The sequence below is a fragment of the Miniopterus natalensis genome, chromosome 7 (assembly GCF_054644295.1).
Source record: "Miniopterus natalensis isolate mMinNat1 chromosome 7, mMinNat1.hap1, whole genome shotgun sequence".
In the NCBI taxonomy this organism is placed as follows: domain Eukaryota; kingdom Metazoa; phylum Chordata; class Mammalia; order Chiroptera; family Miniopteridae; genus Miniopterus; species Miniopterus natalensis.
In genome coordinates this window covers 25,050,840-25,074,412 of record NC_142087.1, presented here as the reverse complement: position 1 = coordinate 25,074,412, position 23,573 = coordinate 25,050,840, and the positions used below count along the sequence as shown (strand labels likewise).

The following is a 23,573-nucleotide window of genomic DNA, read 5'->3' as shown; positions in this document are numbered from 1 at the left end:
ATGCATCAGTGAAAGTTTTAGGAGAATTGTGCAAAAGAATATGAAAAGAAGGCAAATAGAGAAGATTAATGGAATATCTAATTTTAATGTTCTTAAATCCAAAGATACAGAAAACCCTGAGCTCATCTTGTATGCATGTGGCCATGAAGAAACCTGGGGATGGGAGAACAGCACCTCTATAACTTACAAACAGGTTTCCTACTGAACGAGCTCATAGTGCTCAGTTGTATTTTTGTTCCCTAACAGAGCTGATTTAGGTGGAATATAAAATAAACCATCTTTCCCCTTCCGTTCCCTCTTTTCTCTATCCCTCTTCAAACTCTGAGACAGCTTTAAACAACGTCGTTTGGAATATCCTGAGAAAGTTTGTTTCTTGAACCTACCGCAAGGAACATTTGATGGACGCGTGAGAAAACTGGGTAGTTAACATGCGATTCAAACTTAATAACCAGTGAAGCAAGTATACACCCACAGTCTATGGTTTTAATTAACTGCAGATAAATCCCCCAAGGCAAATGCTTAATTATCTGCACAGCTTCTTATTTATTTCTGAGACAGACAAAGACAAAAAGTTTCAAAGCCCAAATTTGGAAGCAAAGCTAAGCATAGACACATTTTCCAAACTGTTACCACACTCACGTCAAATTGTTTTAAACCAGCTGCCATTAAAAATATGCCTTTTTAACTTTGAATCGAACACGTGGTTTAAAAAAATATCCTTTGAATACTTTTATCCCACATTAATAGTGAAAATGAACAATGATTGAAAAAGGTACTATGTGGATCAGGCTAAATTTTAGTTTTGAAAGTGTTTTAGTTTCACTTGTTTATAGAAAATGATATCATTCAACATGTAGTCTTGTGTAGGTTTTGCACATACTGAAAATTTATTCACTTACACTCAACAATAATTCTTTATGCTTTTTAACTTACATGAACATTATGTTTAGGCACCAAACATTACAGAAGAAATGTCTTAAGAAGTGATTTAGATTGAGCTTACAAGTTTATAGTCTAATGATTTACATAAGATAGGTGAAAGTATTTGAGAAGCTAATCAATAGACTGTACCTGTTTTGTCACCAAAATCTGTGTCTTTAGCAAACTAAATGACCCTTAAATTTCAATTTCTTGGAGGAGTTGCTGCAGCATTGCTAAGGGACCTTCTGACCTTATGTGCTCTAATCTATACTATCTGTATTTTATTGAATCCAAGACACCATCAGTTGTTATTTGCACTATTATTTCGTGCAGCATTAGAAAAAAATACAACCCAATGAACTATAACACACTATCAATTCTAAGAAGGTGTTCTAATTTTAGAAATAAAATATATGAAAGACTATGCATCATAGAAATATGACATTGGAGCACATTCTGCGTGTACAGAAATACACATCTTTATGTGATGGCAAGGATTTCATTAATATCAACATGACCCATCACTGAAGCTACACGTTCATTTTGTCTCATGTGTGAGCCTTTCTCCAAAAATGTTTCCACAGGCACACACATGCTGTGTGTAGAGCACTAAAGCAGGGTAGCAAGTGTAAGCTCATGACGGAATCCACAGGTAACCAGGTGGCTATGGAAGACTGTTACCACTATAGTTCCCCTATGGAAAGGGCTATTTGAGCCCTGGCCAGTTTGGCTCAGTGGTTAGAGCATCGGCCTGCAGACCAAAGGGTCCCAGGTTTGGTTCCAGCCAAGGGCAAGTACCTCGCTTGCAGGTTCGCCCCGGCTGGGGCGTGATGGGAGGCAGCCACTCGATGTGCCTCTTTCACATTGATGTTTCTCTCTCTCTCTCTCTCTCTCTCCCCCTTCCACTCTCTGGGGAAAAGAAGTTAAAAGGGCTATTTTAATTTCCAGTCTCATAAACTTTAGCTAAATTTAGATCTGAAATGTTTTAAATCAGGGGTCCTATTACATTTCACTTGCTTGCAGGTTTGAAAAGACAGTGGGACATTTTTGCTTAGGTGGTTAAAGCTGCACTGTACATGTATACAAAATTATTATTTGTAATGAAAAAGAATGAAAATATTTCCTGTATATATGGTCATTGAAAGAGCTTATGATCTCTACGTAAGTTCTATTAATGACCATGAAATGTAGTTGTATATACTGAATTCTTGCAACACCTTAGATTCACATTATTTTTTCTTTTTCTTTTTTTAATTGAATTTATTGGTGAATAAAATTATATAGGCTTTAGATGTATAATTCTATGATATATTATCAGTATATTGTACTGGGTGTCTACCCCCCTAAATCGAGTCTCTTTCCATAACCATTTATCCCCCCTTTTCCCTCTCTTACCTTCCCCCCTCTCTTTCCCTCTGGCAATTACCATGTTGTTGTCTGAGTCTATGAGGGTTTTTTTTTAATTAGTCACGTCCACATTTTATTTAATTCTAAAAATTATCATGTGGCAATGTTTAAAAAAGTAAGAGTTATCACCTAATTCTGAGATTCAGTCTAAGTTATTTTAATAGCAGAGAACTGGAATGAAATTTATATGTAGATTCTGACTTTCAAAATATTTAAGGTCAATATCCTATTAGATAATTTGTTTTTGAATGCAAATATTAAGTCAAATAGTCAAGCCAAAATTCTAAAGTTAGGTAATCTTTTAAGACGAACAAAAATAAAAAATAAATATTTTCCTAGATATAAAAAAACTCCTCATTTAGAAAGTAGAAAAAAGTTTAAAAGAAAATTTAAACTAGATTAAAATAACAAAAATAACATAAAACAGAAATTCCATAAAGTAGGTTTTCTTTAATGCATTCAACTACACGTCTACACAAAATAGCACATGTATAGATTTAAGCTCTGAATACTGAAACTATTGAATTTTTAATAAACATATCTAAACTATAAATAAAAATAAATGCTACTTCAAAAATGTCCCCTTAGGACAAAATTTCTTAACCTTAAGGGATCTCTGAATGTACTCCAGGGGTCACAAACCCTTTTGAAATGATACAAAAATGAGAGTATCTATTCACTCATATGTTCATTTTCTGGGAGGAAATAGCTTCCATCATATTCTATAGGGACCCATGACTCCAACAAAGTTAAAAATAACTATGGACATTCATACCCTAATGCCAGTGACACTGCCACCTTAGAGAAGATGTTTAGGACTATTATTGCAGAATTAGCTATAGAACTTGATACCCAATCCATTAATTCATCAATGATGGCAATTCTTGAATATTTAAGGTAGATTTGGCTTGAAGAAATAGCCAAGCCCAGCTGGGGTAGCTCAGCAGTTAAGCATCGACCTAGGATCCAGGAGATTGTGGTTCGATTCCCAGTCAGGGCACATGCCCGGGTTGCGGGCTTGATTCCCAGTAGGGGCCGTGCAGGAGGCAGCCAATCAATGACTCTCTCATCATTGATGTTTCTATCTCTCTCTCTCCTCTCCTTTCCTCTCTCTCTGAAATCAATAAAAATATATTTTTTAAAAGAAGAAATAGCCAAAAAATATAGAGATGTGTTTAATAAATGGGGAAGGCAATCCAATTCACAAGAAACACTTTGCGTAAAAATTAGAGGTAACTATAAAGTAAAAAACTGTATGGGTGATTAACTGTCTTTGAAGACATTTTCAAGCCAGGAGGTGTACCAAGGCCCCCGAGTAAGAGAGGTAGGCCCTGATGAGTCATGACAGGAGGTCATTTTGGTGCAAAAGTTCTAATGGCTGTGAACAGAATAGTAAATGCTATAGAAAACACCTGCAATCAAATATCCTCTCTGTACCACACAAACATCCACGCACATGCACCTCAGCTTGACGTAGAAGTTGCACAGAAACACAGTCACCAGGATTTCCTTTGATTCTTGTAAAATGATGTGAAAACACCAAGCAGAACATTTATCCTGGCCTGCCCATTGAATCACTGGATTATTACAAAAGTAGTTAGAATAAAGGAGCTTTCCTTTATCTGAAAAGCTTGCTTATCCACAATAAACTAGTCTCCACAGCCATTCTGCTCTCACTGAACCTCTGCAATGGCCGTTCCCCTATATAGGAAAAGTATGTCCTGTAGGGTGTGCCCAGAGTCTTTAGCTGGCCTTGATCCGAACTGTGCTTGGTCCCCTGAAGCTGGTATAAAAGGCTAAACTATATTCACCTGGAACGTAACTGGGTCCACAGGACAGGCCGTTGCCTTGAGCGTCGGGAGGCCCGATGAGTTACGGGCAGTCATTTGTCTTCATTACGCTCTCATTAACCCCCATTAGAAGGCGGCCGATCGCTCCTGGAGTTATTGAACTCAGGCACTAACGGTTTTGGACACTGTGCTGGGAAAGCTACCATCACGCACCACTAACTTTGTTTCTGTTAAAAAACATAGTTCACATTCCAAACAGTAAATCTGTGCAAACCAGTTCCTTCTTACATTGGAGGTGACACCCATCTGTAGGCTGTTACTGAAAATACGAGCAAATAGGAAAATCAGTCATGTGGGGATGGACACTGGCTCGGGCTGGGATTCTGCATTTACAATGACCAGCTTTGTAAGGCTAGGAAAACCCATGCCCCTTACATAATCTCAGCTTCTGCACCTAGGAACCGAGGGTGGTGAGCCAGACGATCGCTCCCAAATACCTTACGACGCTGCTAACCCGCTGGTCTGTTCAAATTATCTTGGTTCGGAACAACACTGCCCTGTAAACCTTCCCGGGCTTCCCTCACTGTCCGCCTACCCCAGTTGGACAGTTCTCAGTCTGAGGCTTTTACTACCTGTTTACAAAATAAAGGTTACCAGTGGAACTAGTGCCATGTGACATGGGTGCCACACTGGTCATCGTTGACTCTGCAGTTCGACGAGAGTCATCACCATGTAAAACACAACAGCTGGATATGAAGCTGGGCTGGAACATGACCGAAAAAGAAATGCTTAATTACCCTTTCCATCAAGTTAATTTTTCCCCTTTGGCAAAGTAAACAAAGGCAAATCTGCTCTTGTTTTGGTTGTCCCTGACCTGCTCTCCTTGGCCTCCAGCCTTCTGATCCCTTCCTATTCTCGCCTCCCTCTGCCTAGCTCAGTCTCCCACCACAGGCTCTCTGGACATCATTAAAAAATCCAACCAGGCCACAGGCATGAAAAGCGGCTATGATTTTAAATATAAACTGACTTGAAATTTATTAAAGGTTCATCTATACATCAGGAAGAATACAAGCGTTTTATTTAAACTTTGGTTTAATTCCATCTAACAGTGAAACATTTTTGTGACTGTACTACTGAGGGCACCTTCTCCAAAGGAGAAATGATGAGGGCTTTTTTGTCCCTAACTCTGAGCAGGGTTACAACCTATCCCATGGCAACTACTTCTCAGTTACTGTATTTCACGGAGAAGTAGAGGAAGTAGACAGTCTATTTCCAGAGTTATAAATGCTTCAACTTCTGGGCTCAGGTTGTTTTCAGCCAGATGCTTGGAGAGTGTGGCTGACATGCCAGGACCTCATTCTGCTGAGAGCCAGGACTTCCCTACAGTCCTCAAGGACGGTTGGAGGAAAATTTAAGTCTTTTCTTCCCCCGTGATGAGACATGTGTGGGCACTAAGATAAGCATTTGGGCTTTTTGTGGGCGTCACTCATTTTATGTGAGCTTCAGAGATAGCATTTGTTTGTTCCTTCCCCTTAGACGCATCCACAAACCCATCCAGATGAAAATGGATGTGTTCACTGTTTTCTGTTTGTTTTTCTTTAATTTTTCCATATAATATAATTCTATGAATATAATTTCCATGAATATAATTCTATCACGTGGATGACTTTCGAGTGGTTCACTATGTGGATCTACCACAAGATACTCTACAGTTGCCTCTTTTATCAGACATTCAAACTGAATCCAATTTTCACCCATTGTACAAAATCCTATGCTGTTGTTGTGTTGGGTGTCCCAAGGCTGGATTCATTCCTTCCGCTCTCCTTTCTGTTGCTTTTTCTCAGCCTACTCCCATCTCGGAGATTTCTCTAGAGCTAGAGTCGCTAGATTAGAAGCAATCCACATCAGCTAAACCTTCCCAAAGGATTCCGGAGATGCAACCCCAGTTTCCTCACTCACCCGTCAGGGAGACAATGCTGGACGCACTCTAAACATCTCTCAGAGGAATAGCATCCCAGCTCCCCTCAGCAGTAACCTGCTCACTCATGTACCCTCTACTGGCTGTCATCCCTTCCCTGCCCCACGTCACCTGTGCTTCCTGGGGTCACTTCCCAAATAAACCAGCTGCACCCACATCCTTGCCTCAGGATTTGTTTTTCAAGAACCCAAAGAAAGACAACCGAGATAGTCACTAACCTGCCTCCTGCTACTTAGTGGCACAAATGTGAATTTTCACCCTACTCTCCTGACTCATACCATTCTGCCTTTCACTAGGAAACACTGGGAAAAGTGTCTGTCACCTGGGAGCTGGACCACAGATGGCTGGTGAGGGATGACCCTGGGCAGTCATCTACAGGGTGGCCAACAGGCATTAAGGTGGCCTGTCATGGGGTTCCACCTACCAGGAGATCATTAATATTCTATTATGATGAAAGGAACCCATCAGTTCCTTTGTCTCGGAGAGTTTGGTGGTAACATTTACATAGAAAGTCTTAGAGTGTAGAGGGGTGTAAAGGCGGAGATTCTCTGACAGGAAGGGAAGAAACAAAGCCATGGGTGAAGCAGAACAAAGAAGGACCAAGAGTTACTTGGTAGCTTTATATCAGTAGAAAGAGGGAGAAGGTAGTGGAAGGCTTGGGTACTTCCTGGGTGTATGACTGTTAGAGAAGTCGTGAGTTTCTAGAACTGCTTGAGCTGTTGTTGCCTCCAGAATAAATGAGCCAGTTTGTGAGGCCGATAAAATGGTTTCTTCATGCTCTGACTTTTCTACCAACTGAGGTGACCTCAACGTGTGTCACTTTTGCAAAATTCAAAAGAGTTTGACTCACTTTATGGTTCTTGAAAGTTCATTATTTAATTATAATGTGTGTATATATACATACTTTAAATATTTCTAAAATGTTATGTTTTCTTTTGTCCTACAAATATTATTTTAAGAAGTATGGCATTATTTTAGATCCATTTTTTTAAGCACTCACCTTTTTTGTCATTTCAAATATATAGCACCCTCATGAACCTTGTACACAGATTGAAAGGTACCGGACCCAGAAACTTAGAGAAAGTTAAAGAGGGGAACGGCCTGGTCATGCAAAATAAAATAAGTTAAGTAAATTTCATTTTCAAGAATGACCCTGGTGGGGAAAAAAATCAGGTGACATCTGGTATTACAGGAAATGGGGTGTACAGAGGCATTTGCATAATGGGGGCAATGTTTTGCCTCATAAACTGGGAAAAATATATTAAAACAAAATACTGTATTGTACAATGCTAGTTTATGAGGGTCTTGGGAAGTATACTAAGATTAACTTAAAAGTGTTATTTTCTACTTCTAGGAAAATTTCATTTTAATCTACTCCTAATTTAGACTAGGTTTAACTGTAAGTTCCAGAAATCATTATTATAGATTTTCCTAATGCAGTGACTGACTATATTAGTCTGCTCAAGCTTCCATAACACAATAGCATAGATGAGGTGACTTAAACAACATAAATTGATTTTCTCATAGTTCTGGAGGTAAGAAATTCAAGATCAAGGCACTGGCTTCCCAAGTATCAAGAAAGGCCCCAGTCATATCATTGTACATACATCAAATACTATAGGCAAGAGCTCCTAAAGTATAAAGCTTTACAACTAAAAGTAATAAATCATCGCTAAAACATATTCCTCTCGAGCTAGTTCTGGACACTATTCCATTAGCCCCCAGACACATGTGGCCAGTGAGTCCTTGTAAAGTTCAAGTCTGAATGTCATGCTCTGGAATTGTAAAATATGTGCTGGGTTTCACAGACTTAGTACAAAAACAAAGAATGTAAAATGTCTCATCAGTAGTTTTTATATTGACTATATGTTGAAATTATTATATTTTGAATATATTGGTTCAATAAAATATATGATTAAAATAATTTTGCCTATTTTTTTCTTTCTTAATGTGGCTATTAGAAAATTTAATTACTATGTAACTCTCATTTGTGGCTCATAGTTACTTCTGTTGGACAGTGGTGTTCTGGAGAATTTAGTATTAGCCTGACTTATACAAATAATTAAAGACATGTTTGAAGGCCAGAGATGCTCCTTGACCCCAGGCTCCTTTGATGTGTTTCAGTGTGATCCTTCCTTGTAATATTTGTCACTCTCTGTCTCTTGTTAGCTGTCTTGCATCCCAGCTTTGAGGCCTCGGAACACTTACCCTCTTGCTCTGTGCTTTACTGTCCTTGTGTGTAGACTGGGGCCACATTGCCTTTGTATCACAGATGAGGGTAGAATGAGTGAAAGCATGGGAAGTTCTTAGAATAGAATCTGCTATACAATAAGGGTTAGATCAGTATCAGTCACTATTATTCTTGTGTTGCTGATATTAGCAATGTCACACACGCCTGCATACTTTATTTTTCCACCTAGATTGTAAATTCCTTGAAGGGCGAGAATGTCTTTTCTTCTTCATATCGCAGGAGGTCTTATGAAAAGTTAAAACCCAATAAATATCTGTCGATAATCATAGTAAACACTACTACGTTTTAAACGGCATTGTCCATAGGCCAGGCTGTGCACTAATCACTGGGAATAAAACCCTGGACAACACAGACACTGTCTCCCCACCCCCGCCATGAGGCTTAAGTCACACTGGACAGAGGTGGGCACAGGTAAGAATGCGAAAGGAAAGAGGTTGACATAGTTATGTGGCAGGGAGTGTTGTGAAGTGATGAACAGGGCCTGGGATGCAGGTTCACGGAGCAGGGCCCTACCATGAGCAGACAAGGCTGGGGAGCGACAGAGGCACAGTGAGGGAGAGGGGACCCTGTGAGATAAAAGGGGGGAGCGAGAGCCTGTGACGGTGCACTTTACAGCTTATAGTTAGGTCTTTGCATTTTATTTTGGGGAAACCAAAGAGTGTTGTAGGAATTGCAGAAGGAGTGGACTGTGATATGTTTATTTACTCTGTCTGGTAACGTCAGTAGACTTTAGGAGCTGTCACCTTTCACTTGACCTTTGAAATGAGGCCATATTCAAGTGTGACATATTAATATGACCATGAACTTTGACTATCTAAGATCAGCTGACTCATAGAGGATTAAAATATATACACTTGACCTTGGATTCATGAAAACCAGCTGTCTGTGTGACACTGGAGTGTGTGAGATCGTAAACCACATATAATGAGATATAGGCTGCTAGGAAAACCAGTAAGCAAATTCCTGAACCAGAGTTCTGTTGGAGCCGCCACTGTGACACCTTCGCATTTATTAGCTTATGTAAAGGCCCTTCTGGTCATGACAGGTGACATTTTTGAGGGAGCCACTTCAAATATGATCCTTTATAAGGAAGGATATAAAGAATAAAACACAAAATTATAGAGTGAGTCTGGTATAAAACACAGCATGCAAAAATCTAAACATTTTATCATTTAGTTCTAGGCATTACTTACTTTTAAAAAAACAGCAGATAACTTAAAACATACAATTGTCCTTGAAAACAGAAATGTAAAACAAACAAATATTTACCATTCATGTTTTTCCCCGTGGGATTAGCTGACATTCCATAAAAGGATAATCAAGTGTGTGTGTGTGTTCAGAGCAGACTCGTGGCATAAAGTAAAAATAAAACAAAACACAGAAATGGGTGGCTTCTATTTTTTTTCTTTTCCCCCAAAAGTTGTAAGCTCAAGTCTGTTCTCTAGCCCTCGATACCTGTGTAGGTAGCCTTGGGCAAACTACCCAGGTTGAGTCTTGGTTGTCTTATTTGTACAATTTGGGGGAAAAAATACCACCTCCTATCTCTGGAAAAACTGAGTAGCTGTTCAAATTTATTTCCCTTATTGTAGCCTCACAGGAAGGAGGAACTTGCAGGACTGAGGGCACACTCTCTAGCAGTCAGAGGGGGTCATATGACTGGGTTCTGGCCCATGGAAAGCGAGGAGAAGTGATGTGTGTCACTTGGGGGTCTGGCCATAGAATCCTCCTCTCTCCTCCTTATTGGCTGACAGGATATCAAGACTCAAGACAACTTTGGGGACCACAGGCTGAAACTCACAAGAGTCCATCATCTTGAGTCCATGAATGACAGCATGGAATATGACCTCTCACTGTGGATTGTATTATGTGAGAAAATAATTTATGTTGTATAAGTTGGATGTTTGTTACAGCAGCCAGCAGTACCTAATATACACTGCATCTCAAAGAGTCATTGAAAAAATTAAATGAGATGATTTTTTGGGCACTATTAATCATTGTTAAAGTTGTCATTGTTATTCAGTACAACTATAGGATCTGTGAACAAAGCTCTTATACACATACTTTACTACTGCTGAAAGGAAGTAATGCAAAATAAAGGAAGAAATTGGCAAAGATTACCTGACATAACAGAAGAGATACTTTGAGGGTTGAGGTCTAAGTATATAATGATTATTTTTAAAATCTCACCTGTTTTTTCCTCCTGAAAACCTAGCAAAATACTTGTGAGGACAACAGTCAAATCTTGTTTCCCATGGGGTGATAGTCTTTGCTCAGGAAGAAATTTTTTTTAAATACTTTCTTCCCAGAAATCCCATTTTGTGGTCTGATAAGAAGATGGAATCTTTGGAGTGAGAGTTGTACTTAAAAACCCAAGGCATATGGTCACCAGGTGGACCAAAAGTGAATTCCTATGTTGTTGTTTTTATACATGATAAAAAAGGGGAAGTTGTTGAATGGGAAGTGTGGTTCAGAGAGGAGATCTGTTAGGAGGAGGGGGAAAGGCATGAGTGGAAATGGAAGAATTGATGCTTGTAAATTTTGGAGATACTGTCTCAGGCTATAAAATAGAAACAGAGTTTGATGTGCTCTCTTAGCTTAACCTTGGAGGAAGCACTGGGAAGAATTGGTAAGAGGCTTTGACCCTGGATAAAGAGTGTTGTCAAGATGAGGAAGATGGTTGTGTGGAAGGTTCACTTGAGCACCCCCTGGGGATTGCGGTAAATATCAGCCTTAGGTAATAAATAAGTAGCTGTAGATCCAAACTCTCTAGGCTGATCTACAACAGCACTTCTGGTTAGAAGGAGCTCCAGAATGCAGAAAGCTCCCATCTCAGGATGAGAAAAGAGATAGTTGTTTATTTTCCTGAAACTGAAAAGAAAGATTCAGAGAAACCCCAGCGCCTGGTGCTTGGAGTGGTCTGAAGGCCTTAATTGTCTGCTCAGAAGAAGTGGCCGACAGCAGTGTTTGTCTCATTAAGTGGTTAGGACAGAGTTATGGAGTGAATATTGCGCCTCAGAATGTGGTTGGCTTAGATAACATTGATGGATGGTTTATGGAAACCAAAGCAGTTTAATGCCATGTGAAATATGTTGTTTGAAAGTCTTAGATCTTTATGAGTCTCCTAGTATCAGAGAAACATCATAAATCATAGATCAAACTGGGATAAATGTTGTCTTGTACAGATCTGTGTTGGATCTCAGGATGGTGTGTGTGCATGCACATGTGTGTTGTTTTTGTGTGTATACACATGTGTACCTGTTTTTCTCTGCCTGAGGGAAAGAACCTGTTTGCTCTCCACTTCAGTTTGATACATCTGGCGCAAAATATCAGGGCCAATTTCTAAATGAAATGGGAAGACAAAGTTCCCATTAAATGCCATCAGTGCTTGTTAGGAAACCTTATCTTTGTACTTGGTTGAAAAATGTTCCAGCTTTGGCCCCTAGCTAGCCAATTACTCCTTTCTTTTTGTTGAAGAATGCAGTGGTTCTGAGACATGCTCTGTCTCTCTGGCTCAAGAAATACAACCCCCTGGGAATGGTGGTGGGAGCAATAGATAACAGCAAACATCATCAGCAATGAGGAAGGACAACACATTTCTACTCGTGAAAATCTACTGTAAAAACTCTGACAGACTATACCCTTTTCTGACGCCTGGGAGAATGTCTCCTCCGGAACATTGTACCACCATGAATTTAAGAAACTCAGACCACGTTTTTTAAAGTAATTTTACCATTGCTTATTTTGCCTTATAATAATATGATTTACTGACATCAAAGCTTTAAACTATGTTCTTTAATTCTTTTGGGTAGGGTGTGGAATTTTTTCCTAAACTGTATTTGGTTAGATTAAAAAATATTCTATGTAAAAGAAAATATAAAAAAAGTAAAAGTAAGATTTAGTGAGTTAATGTTGGAAATGCTTTATGCTTCCATCTTCCCTGAGCTTCTCAATGCAAGTTAGCATATTAAAGGCTTTGAGAAGTCTGGTAGTGTGTAAACAACTTTGTCAAACTTTGTAGTTTCTAAATTTTTTTCTTACTGCTGAGCTCTTTTAGCAAGAAACATTTATTAACATCCTGAGGGGTGTATAAAATTTTAAACATGGGAATATCTGATAAAGAGCCCCACATGTTGCTTGTGAATTGGAAGTTAATCCTTTTACATTGCCTTTCTCTACCTTCTAGTAGCGTCTTTACCTATGCCAGTTACCATCATGTGCTATTCCAAATGAACTGCCATGACCTCTGTTTTTTAACAAAGTCATATCTTAATTAGCAGCAAAAATACATAGTGCCGAGTTTTAAGGAGGTGTGCAGCCAGGCTACAGAAAGATCGCGAATGACATGCAAAGGGGGTTGGGGCTTATTCCCAGTGGCCAAGGCTGGGATGTGGACCGAGTGGCTCCCCTCTCTCTTGTCTATCTCAAGGCCCCACTCACCTAGCTTGGGCCTCAGCTTTCCCATGCTGCCCACTGACTGACTGCTCCCACCCCCCGAGGCAAGAATGTCCCTTGTCCCGAAAGCATGACTTGGGGAGCAGCATGGGCTTGCGGTTCAGGTAGGCATGGTTTCCTAATTCTGGTTTTACCTTACGGTTTACGGAACCAGTTACTCAAACTTTCTGAGCCTCAGTTACCTGCAAAATTGGGATAATAATACTGACCTTTTAAAAACATTGAGATAATACTTTACACCTATTGAACTGTCAAAAATTAGAAAAAAAACACAAAAAATAAAGTTTGCTGATGGAAATACAGATCGTTATAGCCTTTTAGGAAAGCAATTTAGCAATATCTATTAAAAACACATACTCAAAGCATTCCGTCTCCTGGCATCTTTCCCATACAAATAAGAGCACTGCTTATAAGGCTATATGGGTAAGGAACGTCTACTGCAGACTCGTTTGTATGGCAATAAAGTGGAGAGAAAGTGCCTGCTCATCATAGGAGCAGGGTTCAATAAATTATAGTGCATTCGAGCTAAGGAATATTACAGGCACTTTAAAATGGATGAATGGGACCTACACAAAGGGACTGGGAGAGAGCCCTAAAGTTTCGCGGTGTGTAACCAAACAAGATGCAGAAAAGTGTGTATAATGTGATACAATATTTATAAAATAAATGTATATTTAACAATGGCTGAAAGTTTTGAGCCTCCTTCTGCCTTAAAATGTTTAAATGAAGTGATCCGCTTTAATGCCCCGTGATGGAGGTGCTATTAGCTTTTCTGTTTTACATATGAGGACACTGAGGTGCACAGGGACTGAGCAGCGTCCCCGAGGTCACTGGGGCCAGGGCAGAGCTGGGATCTGGACTCGGGAAGTTGAAATCAGAGACGAGACTCTTGGTCACACACTCTGATACATACAGTTATATAAAGTTTTGTTTGTGCGCACAGGCACACAGTGACGCATGAAAGGGTGGTCCCCAGACGTGAATGGTCACGATCTCGGTGCTGCGGTTGCTCATTTGTTTACTCTGTTCCTTAAGCACTCGTTCATTATTCAAGCTTTCTACAATAACCGCGTGATCTAAAGAATCAAAAGGGATAATCTCTATTCATCACAGAAAAACAAAGGCTTGTATGCATTTCTATTCAGTAGAATTTTCTTGCAGGAACTGCCATGAAGATTCACAAAGTTTAAAGGGTGTTCCTGGCCAGTATGGGATTTAAAACCGAAGCCAAAGAAAGGGCTCAGAACCGAGACTGGGTAGGACACTACGGAAGGTTGCCCATGGGAATATGAAATTAAGCGATGTCAGACTGTGAAAAAGTCTGGAAAATTTTCACAATCTATTGTTATATTTATAAGACAGTTTCAAAATGGTGTAAACTGCAGAGTTCCCTAAAAAACTCCCTGTGTATGTGGCACCCTAGAAAAAGTCAGGGAGTCTCTAGACCAGTGTTTATCAGTGGGACAGAGATTACAGTGATATTTCTCATTCTTCTTTTGCTTATTTTTTAATATAATAAATGCTTATTACCTTTAAAATCAGAAAATAAATGTAAGCAGTAAAAATGCCTTAATCTTTTCCTGAGTAAATCAACAAAGAATCAAGACTTCATCCTGAGGAACTGATCACACACACCAAAATTTATGTAAAATATATGCACTGCGTGTCCCTGTTATTTATACTAGAGAGAAAATTGTAAATAATAGTTTAACATGGGGACACTGGCTATGTAAACTGTGAAACAACCGTACGATAGAATATTATGCCTCCAATAAAAAAATCATTTTTGAGGCATAGTTTAAGATTTGGGGACGTATTCCTTGTATATTTTCAACTGGTAAAACAGAATGAAGATTTGTTTTTAACAATTTAATCCTTAAAGAGAAAATGATTACATGCTTTTAACTTTTATACTTTTCTGAATTTATAACTATTTGACAATAAATATGTATTAGAAACAAAAAAATAAATGTGACCTAAAAATGAAATAAGACAGATGGTCAATGAAGATTATGCAAGCTCCTGTAAGTACCAGCCTCACGGGAGTCCCCTTAATAACGGTGCCCCCTCCCCTCCCCCACACAGACACCTCCCCCCCCCATCCTGAGTCCCAGGTTACCCGCCTCGGAAATGAAAGCTACCTGGTGCCTACACGGAAAGCACCAAGTATAGGAGCCACTCCATAAATCTTGGTCGGTTCCCTTCGCTGACCTGCCAGCGGGGAGCAGCTGTCATTCCACACTTCAGACTCTTAAAATCCAGAAGTGATGAGCCAGGGTGGCACAGCGTACCCAGACACTCCGCCAGGCGGCTCCAGGACAGGGGACAGCTTTGTCTCTCTTCGGTGGGTAGTGGGGAGGATGCTTAGCAGAGGGAGAGTGGACCAAGAATAGGAAGGAAAACCAGCCCACAGGAGCCGGAGGGGAATTTCCCCGGCGGCCCAATGTTGTTTCTCTCCCAAGGTTTAGACAAGGGATAGCGACAGCGCCAAGGCCCAGGGCCATGCGCGGCCGGGAGGTCCCCCTGATAGACATCAGAGAGCAATGCGTGACCACACGAGGCTCTGAAGGGACACCGGCTCGCTGTGCATGCGCCCGAGTATTAACTGACTTTGTCTTTAACATTAATGAGCGCATGATTTGGTCCAGTTGACCTTCAAATTCAAATTGGGTAATAAAATACTAAGACAAGGGAATCAAGATGTATTTAAACGGCGCCCCCCCACCAAGGTGCCTTGGCCTTGGCTGTGAGGACGAACTATTACGAGTGTCCAGACAACTAGAACAGAGTTCTCCTTGAATTTAGATTGACTATATTTCAAATAATAATAACTATGCAGCAGTTTCAACCAGAGTACTTGATATTGCTAATGTGAATTTTATTCCTGTGTTTATATTCCCCTTTATGTGATTACCTCTATATTTGGTAACTTAAGTAGCCTTAACATTTGTACTCCTGTTGTTGTTTTTTAAGGATTTAAAGTGCAAACAGCCATTAAATCAATAATTAGAGTATTTTTACCGGTAGAGGAAGAAACCTCTCAGAAAATAAGTGAATGCAGTATTTTACGAATAACCTCAGAACTTTTATTAACCTACAGATAATTTCTCAAGCCAGCTTTACCTTGGAGTTCATTTCAGTTCAGTCCTGGCTGCCACATCCTGGTGTATTCATCAGTATTCCTCCTCCTCACATCTCATCCTCTCAACTCAACTCCTGCCCACCTGAGGCCTGTATGATCTTTGGGAACAGGTGCCTCCAGTCTGTCGCTCACAATCTAGCTACTGAGAAACAAGCCAATCAGTGGCACCTCCTTCCGTCAGCAGCTTGCCCTGCTAGCAGTCATGTGGGGTAAATGGGTAATAAGCATCCCTTGTAAGTACCCAGTGGGAAATGTGTCTGCGACATTTGAACAAAATCATTAGCATAGAAGACACCCCAGAAGACACCACTTCCTCTTGAAATTATTCAATTTTCACATACCTATTTTAACTTTTTAAAAAATCTTATCTCCCAAACCAAGGCGCATTAGCCAGCTCATTTTCTGTTTGCACTCCAGGAGACACTACTTTCCTGTGGGAACCAAAGTTATAACCAACATAAAGCCAGACAAACCAAGCAAAGCTGGGATTAACTGATGGCTCTTAAAGGAGAGAGAGAGAGAGAGAGGGAAGGGCAGCTGGTTAGATCAGTTGTTTCGAACCCAAGAAGAAGATGCTGGGTCAGCGTTAAAGTCTGAAAACCAAGGCAAGAGAGCAAGGGCTCCTTCAGCACCCTTGGTCAGCAAACATGTCCTTCCATTTAAATGGAAGAGTGTAATATGCATTTTTATCAAGTCTTATAGCTGCAGAGCTCATAAATAGCCCAGTTGTCACCAAGGAGATACATTTCTGCATGAAACTAATAATGGTGAGTGTTTGAAATGAATTCTCAACCCACACAACTGCCTTTTCACCTCACCTTGACCTCAGTTGTGGGGGATGTCAATGGCAAATTCCTTTCTTTTTCATTCTAAGCTATGTAACTACCAGTCCAGATGGCAGTCCTATAAGTCTTAGACACTTGGTCTAAGCTTTGGACTGATAATCAATTAAAAAGAGTGGCACATGCTCTGCTGGCGTGGCTCAGTGGGTGAGCATCCACCTAGGATCCAGGAGATCAAGGTTCGATTCCCGGTCAGGGCACGTGCTCGGGTTGTGGGCTCCATCCCCCGCAGGGGGCAGGCAGGAGGCAGCCAATCAATGACTCTCTCTCATCATTGATGTTTCTGTCTCTCTCTCCCTCTCCCTTCCTCTCTGAAATCAATAAAGACACATTTAAAAAAAAAAAAAAAGGAGTGGCACATGCTATTGCAGAAGAAAAAGGCAAAAATCATATTCTATTTGTAATGGTTCACATGCTAGTGGGATTTTAAAAACACTTTTTTCCCTGGATCAAGAGGCTAATGGATATTAACAATTTATTTCAGTAAAATCCTTGAAGTGTCACATCTAGTCATTCTTAGGGACCTGCGTTTGTAATATATGGAAGAACTCTTTGGAGCTACCTCCATTATAAGTTTCATGTAGAAAACAGTCCTAAAAGTATTCTGAGAAATTGATCCTGGCATGAGCATTTAATGGCGTGGGATCGTAAAGGCATCAAGAAACGTCACAAACAGTGTGTTTCTAGAAAGGTGCAATGACTCCAAGCCAAACAACTCAACAGGAAAAAAATCGCAGCTTGAAGCACTTAAATTAGGTTATCTTTCTTGTTCCCTAAATTCTGCTTCGACTTCATGACATTGTGAAAAAAATTCTATCACAGCTACATGATTGCAATGTCCAAAATTATTTACTTAGGAGGAGCATCACTTTCTGTCTTTTCACTCTGACTTGGTCAGGTTTGTCTCTCTCTCTAAAATGGCCTTGAGTTTCTTATCAGAAACTATGTGGATATCTGACATTATTTGTATTTTTAGGTATACTAAATAATCAGGGATAGATATATCAGATAAAACCAGGACTGTCAGAACACATCTGAACAGATGACCGGAGGTGCTAAGGGATTCATTTAAAAAGGGGCAATGAACAAGAGAAGCACCACCAAAAGGACATGTTGAGGATGCTGTGCTGGGCCATCCAGATCCCCCTTCAGGAATGAGCAAACTATTTTCCCAGCTGCAGGCAGCCCTCACTCATCTCACACTCCCTCACTACACACGACACCTCGTTTTCCCATTTACCAGGCAACATGAAGTGAAATGAATGATGCCAATGCCTGAGAATTAAACTTTTAAGACAACTTTGATTTTCTAAACACCTGTTCAAGATATTTAGATACTATGCTAGCATCAATTGCCAAGTATGGGTCTATTCATATCATTCCAAACTAAAGAAATACATTCAGCATATCTATCCAAATGTCTCAAGTAGATCACAGGTTTATCAGAGGTCCACTTGTACAAATACAACAGAAGGATTTTTTAGTAGTTACCAGTGACAGATATAAAATAATACTACGTTTCTGAGGTGAAGGGATTAAGAAGCACAAATTGGTAGTTACAAAATACTCAGAGGGATGTGAAGTACAGCCTAGGGAATATAGTCAATAATATTGTGATAACTCTAAGTGCCAGGTGGGCACTTAAAATATCAAGGGGAGCACTTTGTAAAGCATAGATGGTCTAACCACTATGTGTACAACTGAAACGAATACAAAATAATGCTGACTATATAAAATGTAATTGAAAAGTAAAATTAAAAAAATAGACATCAAAAATAAATAAACAAAATAATGTTACCTTTCGTGTGGGGGCAGTTAATCAGGAGGGAAAGAAAAGAAAGAACTATTTTATTTACTTTCCTTTATTAATATATGCAAACCTCTATCATCCACAGATGAATTGTCTCCACTATTTCTCCTTCAAATTTTCTCCTATAACCTAAATCAAATTTTCTTTACTTTTTTCTTCTTTTGGAGATACTTGGGTCAGCAACATTTCCTCAGAATAACTGTCCATAGAATGAGGAATGATGCTTTTGCCAAAGATTTATTTCTAAGGATGCTTTCCAAACTTCTTCCCCTTATGTTTGGATAATGGAGCTCTGGGGTCGGTGGTTCCCAAATGCGGCTCTTCTGAACTTATCCCTGGTGAGTAGCCATAAACAGCAGAAAGGCCTAACTCTGCTTAAACATCTTCTTTAAACATAGTTCCTCCAATCATTCTCTTGTTTCACAGTTACTTTTCAGGGGAACAAATGTAAATGTACATATAAATCCTAAAAGAGCCCTGGCCAGTTTGGCTCAGTGGTCAGAGTGTCGGCCCACAGACTGAAAGTTCTCGGGTTCAATTCCGGCCAAGGGCATGTACCTCAGTTGCAGGCTTGATCCCCTGTCCCGGTGGTTGGGGCGCTTGGGGGAGGCAACCAATTCATGTGTCTCTCTCACATCGATGCTCCTCTCCCTCTCCCTCTCTCCCTCTCCCTCTCTCCCTTCCACTCTCTCTGAAGAGCAATGGAAAAAATATCCTCAAGTGAGGATTAAAAAAAAAAAAAATCTAAAAGAAGCAGATATGGAATAAAACAGAGTGGGTGAGATATTTGATTGTGTTGGAAGTAGAGATGCTTAAAGAGAATTAGATTTTGCTCACTGCTTCCTTTTTCCATATAAACAAAACTCAAATGGTTTCCTGAGCGCTTTTGACTTTAGGTGTAGTAAATAGCCTCCTACCTTCATCTTTACAGACTTCAACTGCCTCTTCTAAAGCAGGGCTGTGCCCAGTCGCAGCGCTGACACCATCTACAAAGCAAAAAGAGAAAGTCTCAGAGTTAATCCTGCCTAGCGGGAGCCTCCAGGCCAGTGTGGCCCCCCCCCCCCCCCCCCAGGAATATGAGCCTGTTAAATGCCCTAATATACTGAATGTCTTTGAAGGGGGTAGTGGTTTGCGATTCCCTTGTACAATTAATCAGAGCAGACAGGGCCCAATGACATACAAACTATTTTTTGGTGGAAAATGCTACTTGTTGGTATTACTGCCCTTTGGCATTTTGCTTCCTCCCCACCTCTAGCAGGATGGTAAGCTGTTTTTCCTAGTAGCAGACTGTGAAAGAAAGTATACCCTTGCAAGTTTCTACAAAGTGCTTTATGTGTGTGTTTGAAGTTTGGTTTTTCTTAGCACAGCACTTCTCCACGGTGCCAGGCTGTGACACTGCAGGGAGCGCATCCAAGGCTGTCAGCGCAGACACAAGGGAAGGGGATCATTGGTAGAAAAGCACCAGAAGCCTCCTGGAGATGTCACGTCACTCAAGCGCAGAGTGGGGTGTGAGGAGCTGGGAGGTCCCTGTGCCCCTTGGAGCAGCAATTAACCTCATCAGAGCTGACCTGTCTTCTTAGTACCATCGGCACCCCAGTGATTCCACTCACATTTGGCCTCCAGGATAATAGATAATTAACTTATTAACATTAACAGGGTAAATTTAAGACAGGAGGGATTATCAGAAGCATTTGAAATGTTTAATATTGACAATTGGAAAAGGAATATATATATATATATTTTTCATGCAGTAACAGGGTTGTGAAACTAAACACACATACATGCATGGCAACTAGAACACATTTAAAGGTAAATCATACTTTCTAGCCCATCTTTTTGTATGACTGTTACTTTTAGGTCATGTCTCTATTGGAACAGAGAATAAACATTTTAGTAGGGGGATAATTGGAAATAATGAATCACTTTCTTTTGTTAAGTGACAATTTCCTATTTAAAAAAAGGAAGACCTATTGACCTTGATGCCACATCTTCCCATTTCTTTACTTTTCTTCACAGCAAAACTCCCTAAAAGGGCTGCCTGTCCTACTGTGCTACCCTTCCTCAGTTCACAGTCTCTCCATAACCCACTCCAGGTGGCTTCAATGCTCCCCAGGAATTCTCTTCTCAAAGGTGCCAGTGACCTCCCTTTACCAAATCCAATGGTTATTTCTCTCCTACGTGATTCCTCAGTAGCATTCTTCCACTCTGTTCTTTCTGAAACACTCTCCTTGTGGCTGCCCTTTCTTTCCTATTGCCACATATCTAGAGGTACCGGTGTCCCAGGGCCCACTGTTTTCTTTACTTACATGTTCTCTTTAGTGAATTTTAGTCAGTCTCATGCTTTTAAATATTATAATTTATATGCCAGTGACTCTCAAAACTGTTCTCTCTGGTCTAGACCTCTCCCTAGAAATCCAGACTCATATATCTACCTGGCTTTTCAACATCCCATTGGGCTATGAATCCTCTCAAATTTACATGACCAAAACTGAGCTATTTAACTTTCTCAGCAAAAACTGTCCCCTGTGGTCAGTCCTCCATGTGTCCTATGAGTAAGTGGCACCATCATCCCCATAGTTAACGAACGCTAAAAATCTAGGACTTATTCCTTTTTACCCATTCCCCACCTCCAATCCAGCAGCATATCCTGTTACCCCTATCTCTGGAATGTAACACAAATCAGTCCATTTTTATCTCTAGTTCCAGAAACCACCATCATTGCTTTCCTACAGTAGCCTTCTAACTGTTCTCACTTTGGCTCTTCGGACCATTTTAACTCACAGCCAAAGCAAGCTTATTAAAACATAGCTTATTTCTCTCTACTACTTAAAAACTCCCATGGCTTCTTTTTGTAGTTCTAATAAAATAAATTCTATACAGTCAGAAGTTATCTAGAATAATCACCTCTTACTAGACTTCACACCACTGTCCTTCAATCAACCAAGCTCCAGCCACTCCCCCTTCTCTCCTTTGCCAACAGGCCAAACCCAAACTGGCCTAGAGGCACCTGCATTATCTGTTCCCTCCATTTGAATGTACTTTCATCAGCTCATCACTTAGATCTCATTTGAATGATGGCTTCCTAAGGGAGTTTTCCCCAAGTCTAGCCAATGGAAAGTGGCCCTCACAGTATTCCTTCTACATTACCTCGCTTCTCTGCAAGGCATTTGTCACTATCTGACACCTTTCGGTTGTTAATTATTTTTGGACTCTCCCCACCAGCGTCAAGGGTGCAGGGACATTGTCTTCATAGTTTACTGCTGTGTCCCAGTGCTCAGACAGAGCCTGTAATCCTTGCTATGTATTTGTCCAGTGACTGAGGAATATTACCTGCAACTTTGATTTGATCTGAATGTGACAGCAGTAAAAATGGATGGATTATGCTAGTTTACGACTGTGTTTTTTTCTTGGTGTGGAAGAGGCTTGCAGAACTGTATAATCAAAATTGAAGTTGGAAATTACATTGAATGAAAACCAGGTATTTTTGTGTTTTGGAAAGGTAACAGCAGGTCAAAAGGGCTTTCATAAGCAGAACCGCACCTTCAGTTTCTCTGCACCTGGGTTAGGGAGGCTATGAAATGAGCAGAGCGGGCATAACACTGCATGTGGACACCGGGCAGGATGGTAGATGAGCCCTGCCACTGGGCCCCATGCCAGCCAGCGGGCTCATCCGGGAGAGCAAGAGGAGCCCTCAGGTGCGCATTTAGGATTCTCCTTCATGTTGAGAGGTTCCCGTGTTGTGATGATGACACTGTTTGTTGTGTGGAGAAGAGGGATTACATTTTACTTGCTTGCTAACAGGCAAGGTGATCCCAAATCAAAATAGAAACGGCCTGTTCTCAACTGACCAAGGGAAGCGGGGTAAGTAAACCAAACACTGGTAAATGTGTGTGCACGTCTATGCACGTGTGTGTGCACATTCATGTGTGTATAAACAGGGGCAGGACAAATCTATGCTGATAAAGACAACTGGGGACAGAGCGGCGAGCGAAAAAACCTGTGAAACCTCCACATTCAGAGAATAGCTGTCAGCAGTTAGAAGACTAATATTCATCAGCCCAAGGAGAAAACACAATGACAGCTTTTCTTAGAAGACTCATTGTCCACGGATCATGATGATGGGTGTGGGGGTCCAGAGCGGGGGTGGGGGTGTGCATAGCAACAGTTCACTGTATCCGAATTCACTTCCTTGCAAGCACTACGTTTCCGTGCAGGGAGCTGCTGACCCCGTCGCGGCCGCACAAGGTCTCTGCTGCCCTGCTTCACTGCTTCCTCTGATTGGCCTTCAATTCCACCCTCAGGTTAATAAGAAAGGCTCCCAGTTCCCTTGCAAAAGTTCCAAGGTTAATGTAGGAAGTTTTCAGTGAAAAACTTATCCCACTACCTGGTTTATTTCCAAGAGTTCAGCGTATGGCCCAGGATGTGCGTGGCACGCAACAGGTGGAGCCACTGTTTCAAAAATGCACCCTGCTCCCCAGCCCGGTGCCGTGGGGCTCTTTCGAACTGGGGAAATGACTTGCAAACTCCAGAGAAGGGTATCTGAATTTGGGCGGTTATGTTGGTAGCTGCATAATTGTGTCTATCATTTTTAAAGGAGAGCGGCCCGAGTATAAAAATGGGTAGAGGGAGACGATCCATGGAAGGTGATGACAATCTCTTTGGAGTCTTAAGTGCTATTTTATTTTAAAATGTTCAACTTATAACCTACAGTCGACAATCTGTAAACATTCAGTTGACACATGTGTCCTGTAGCGAACAGAGGAGATGTCAAGCAGGCTTGGGATCTCACTTTAGCTCCGTGCCTGGGGTAGTCAGGCTCTGTGACACCATCTCCCACAACATGCAGAGAAATAACCAGAAATATGGCTCTTCAACATCGAATGCAATACAGTAAAGAGCACTCCGCTCGTTGCGGAGGGGAAGCCTCTCATTTATTTCCTTCAAACATTTTTCATTTCTTTTCTTCCCCCCCGCCCCGCA

The 23,573-nt window shown here is 40.8% G+C and overlaps 1 protein-coding gene across 1 annotated transcript in view; it reads right to left on the bottom strand.

Annotated features, from left to right (window-relative positions):
• LOC107536346 (mono-ADP ribosylhydrolase 2) overlaps positions 1 to 23,573 on the bottom strand; it is an 83,905-nt gene that overhangs the window by 57,604 nt on the left and 2,728 nt on the right. Inside the window, exon 4 of the mRNA XM_087819298.1 lies at positions 19,511 to 19,579. Coding sequence (XP_087675424.1) covers positions 19,511 to 19,579 — 69 coding nt within the window. The remainder of the gene's footprint in view (positions 1 to 19,510; positions 19,580 to 23,573) is intronic.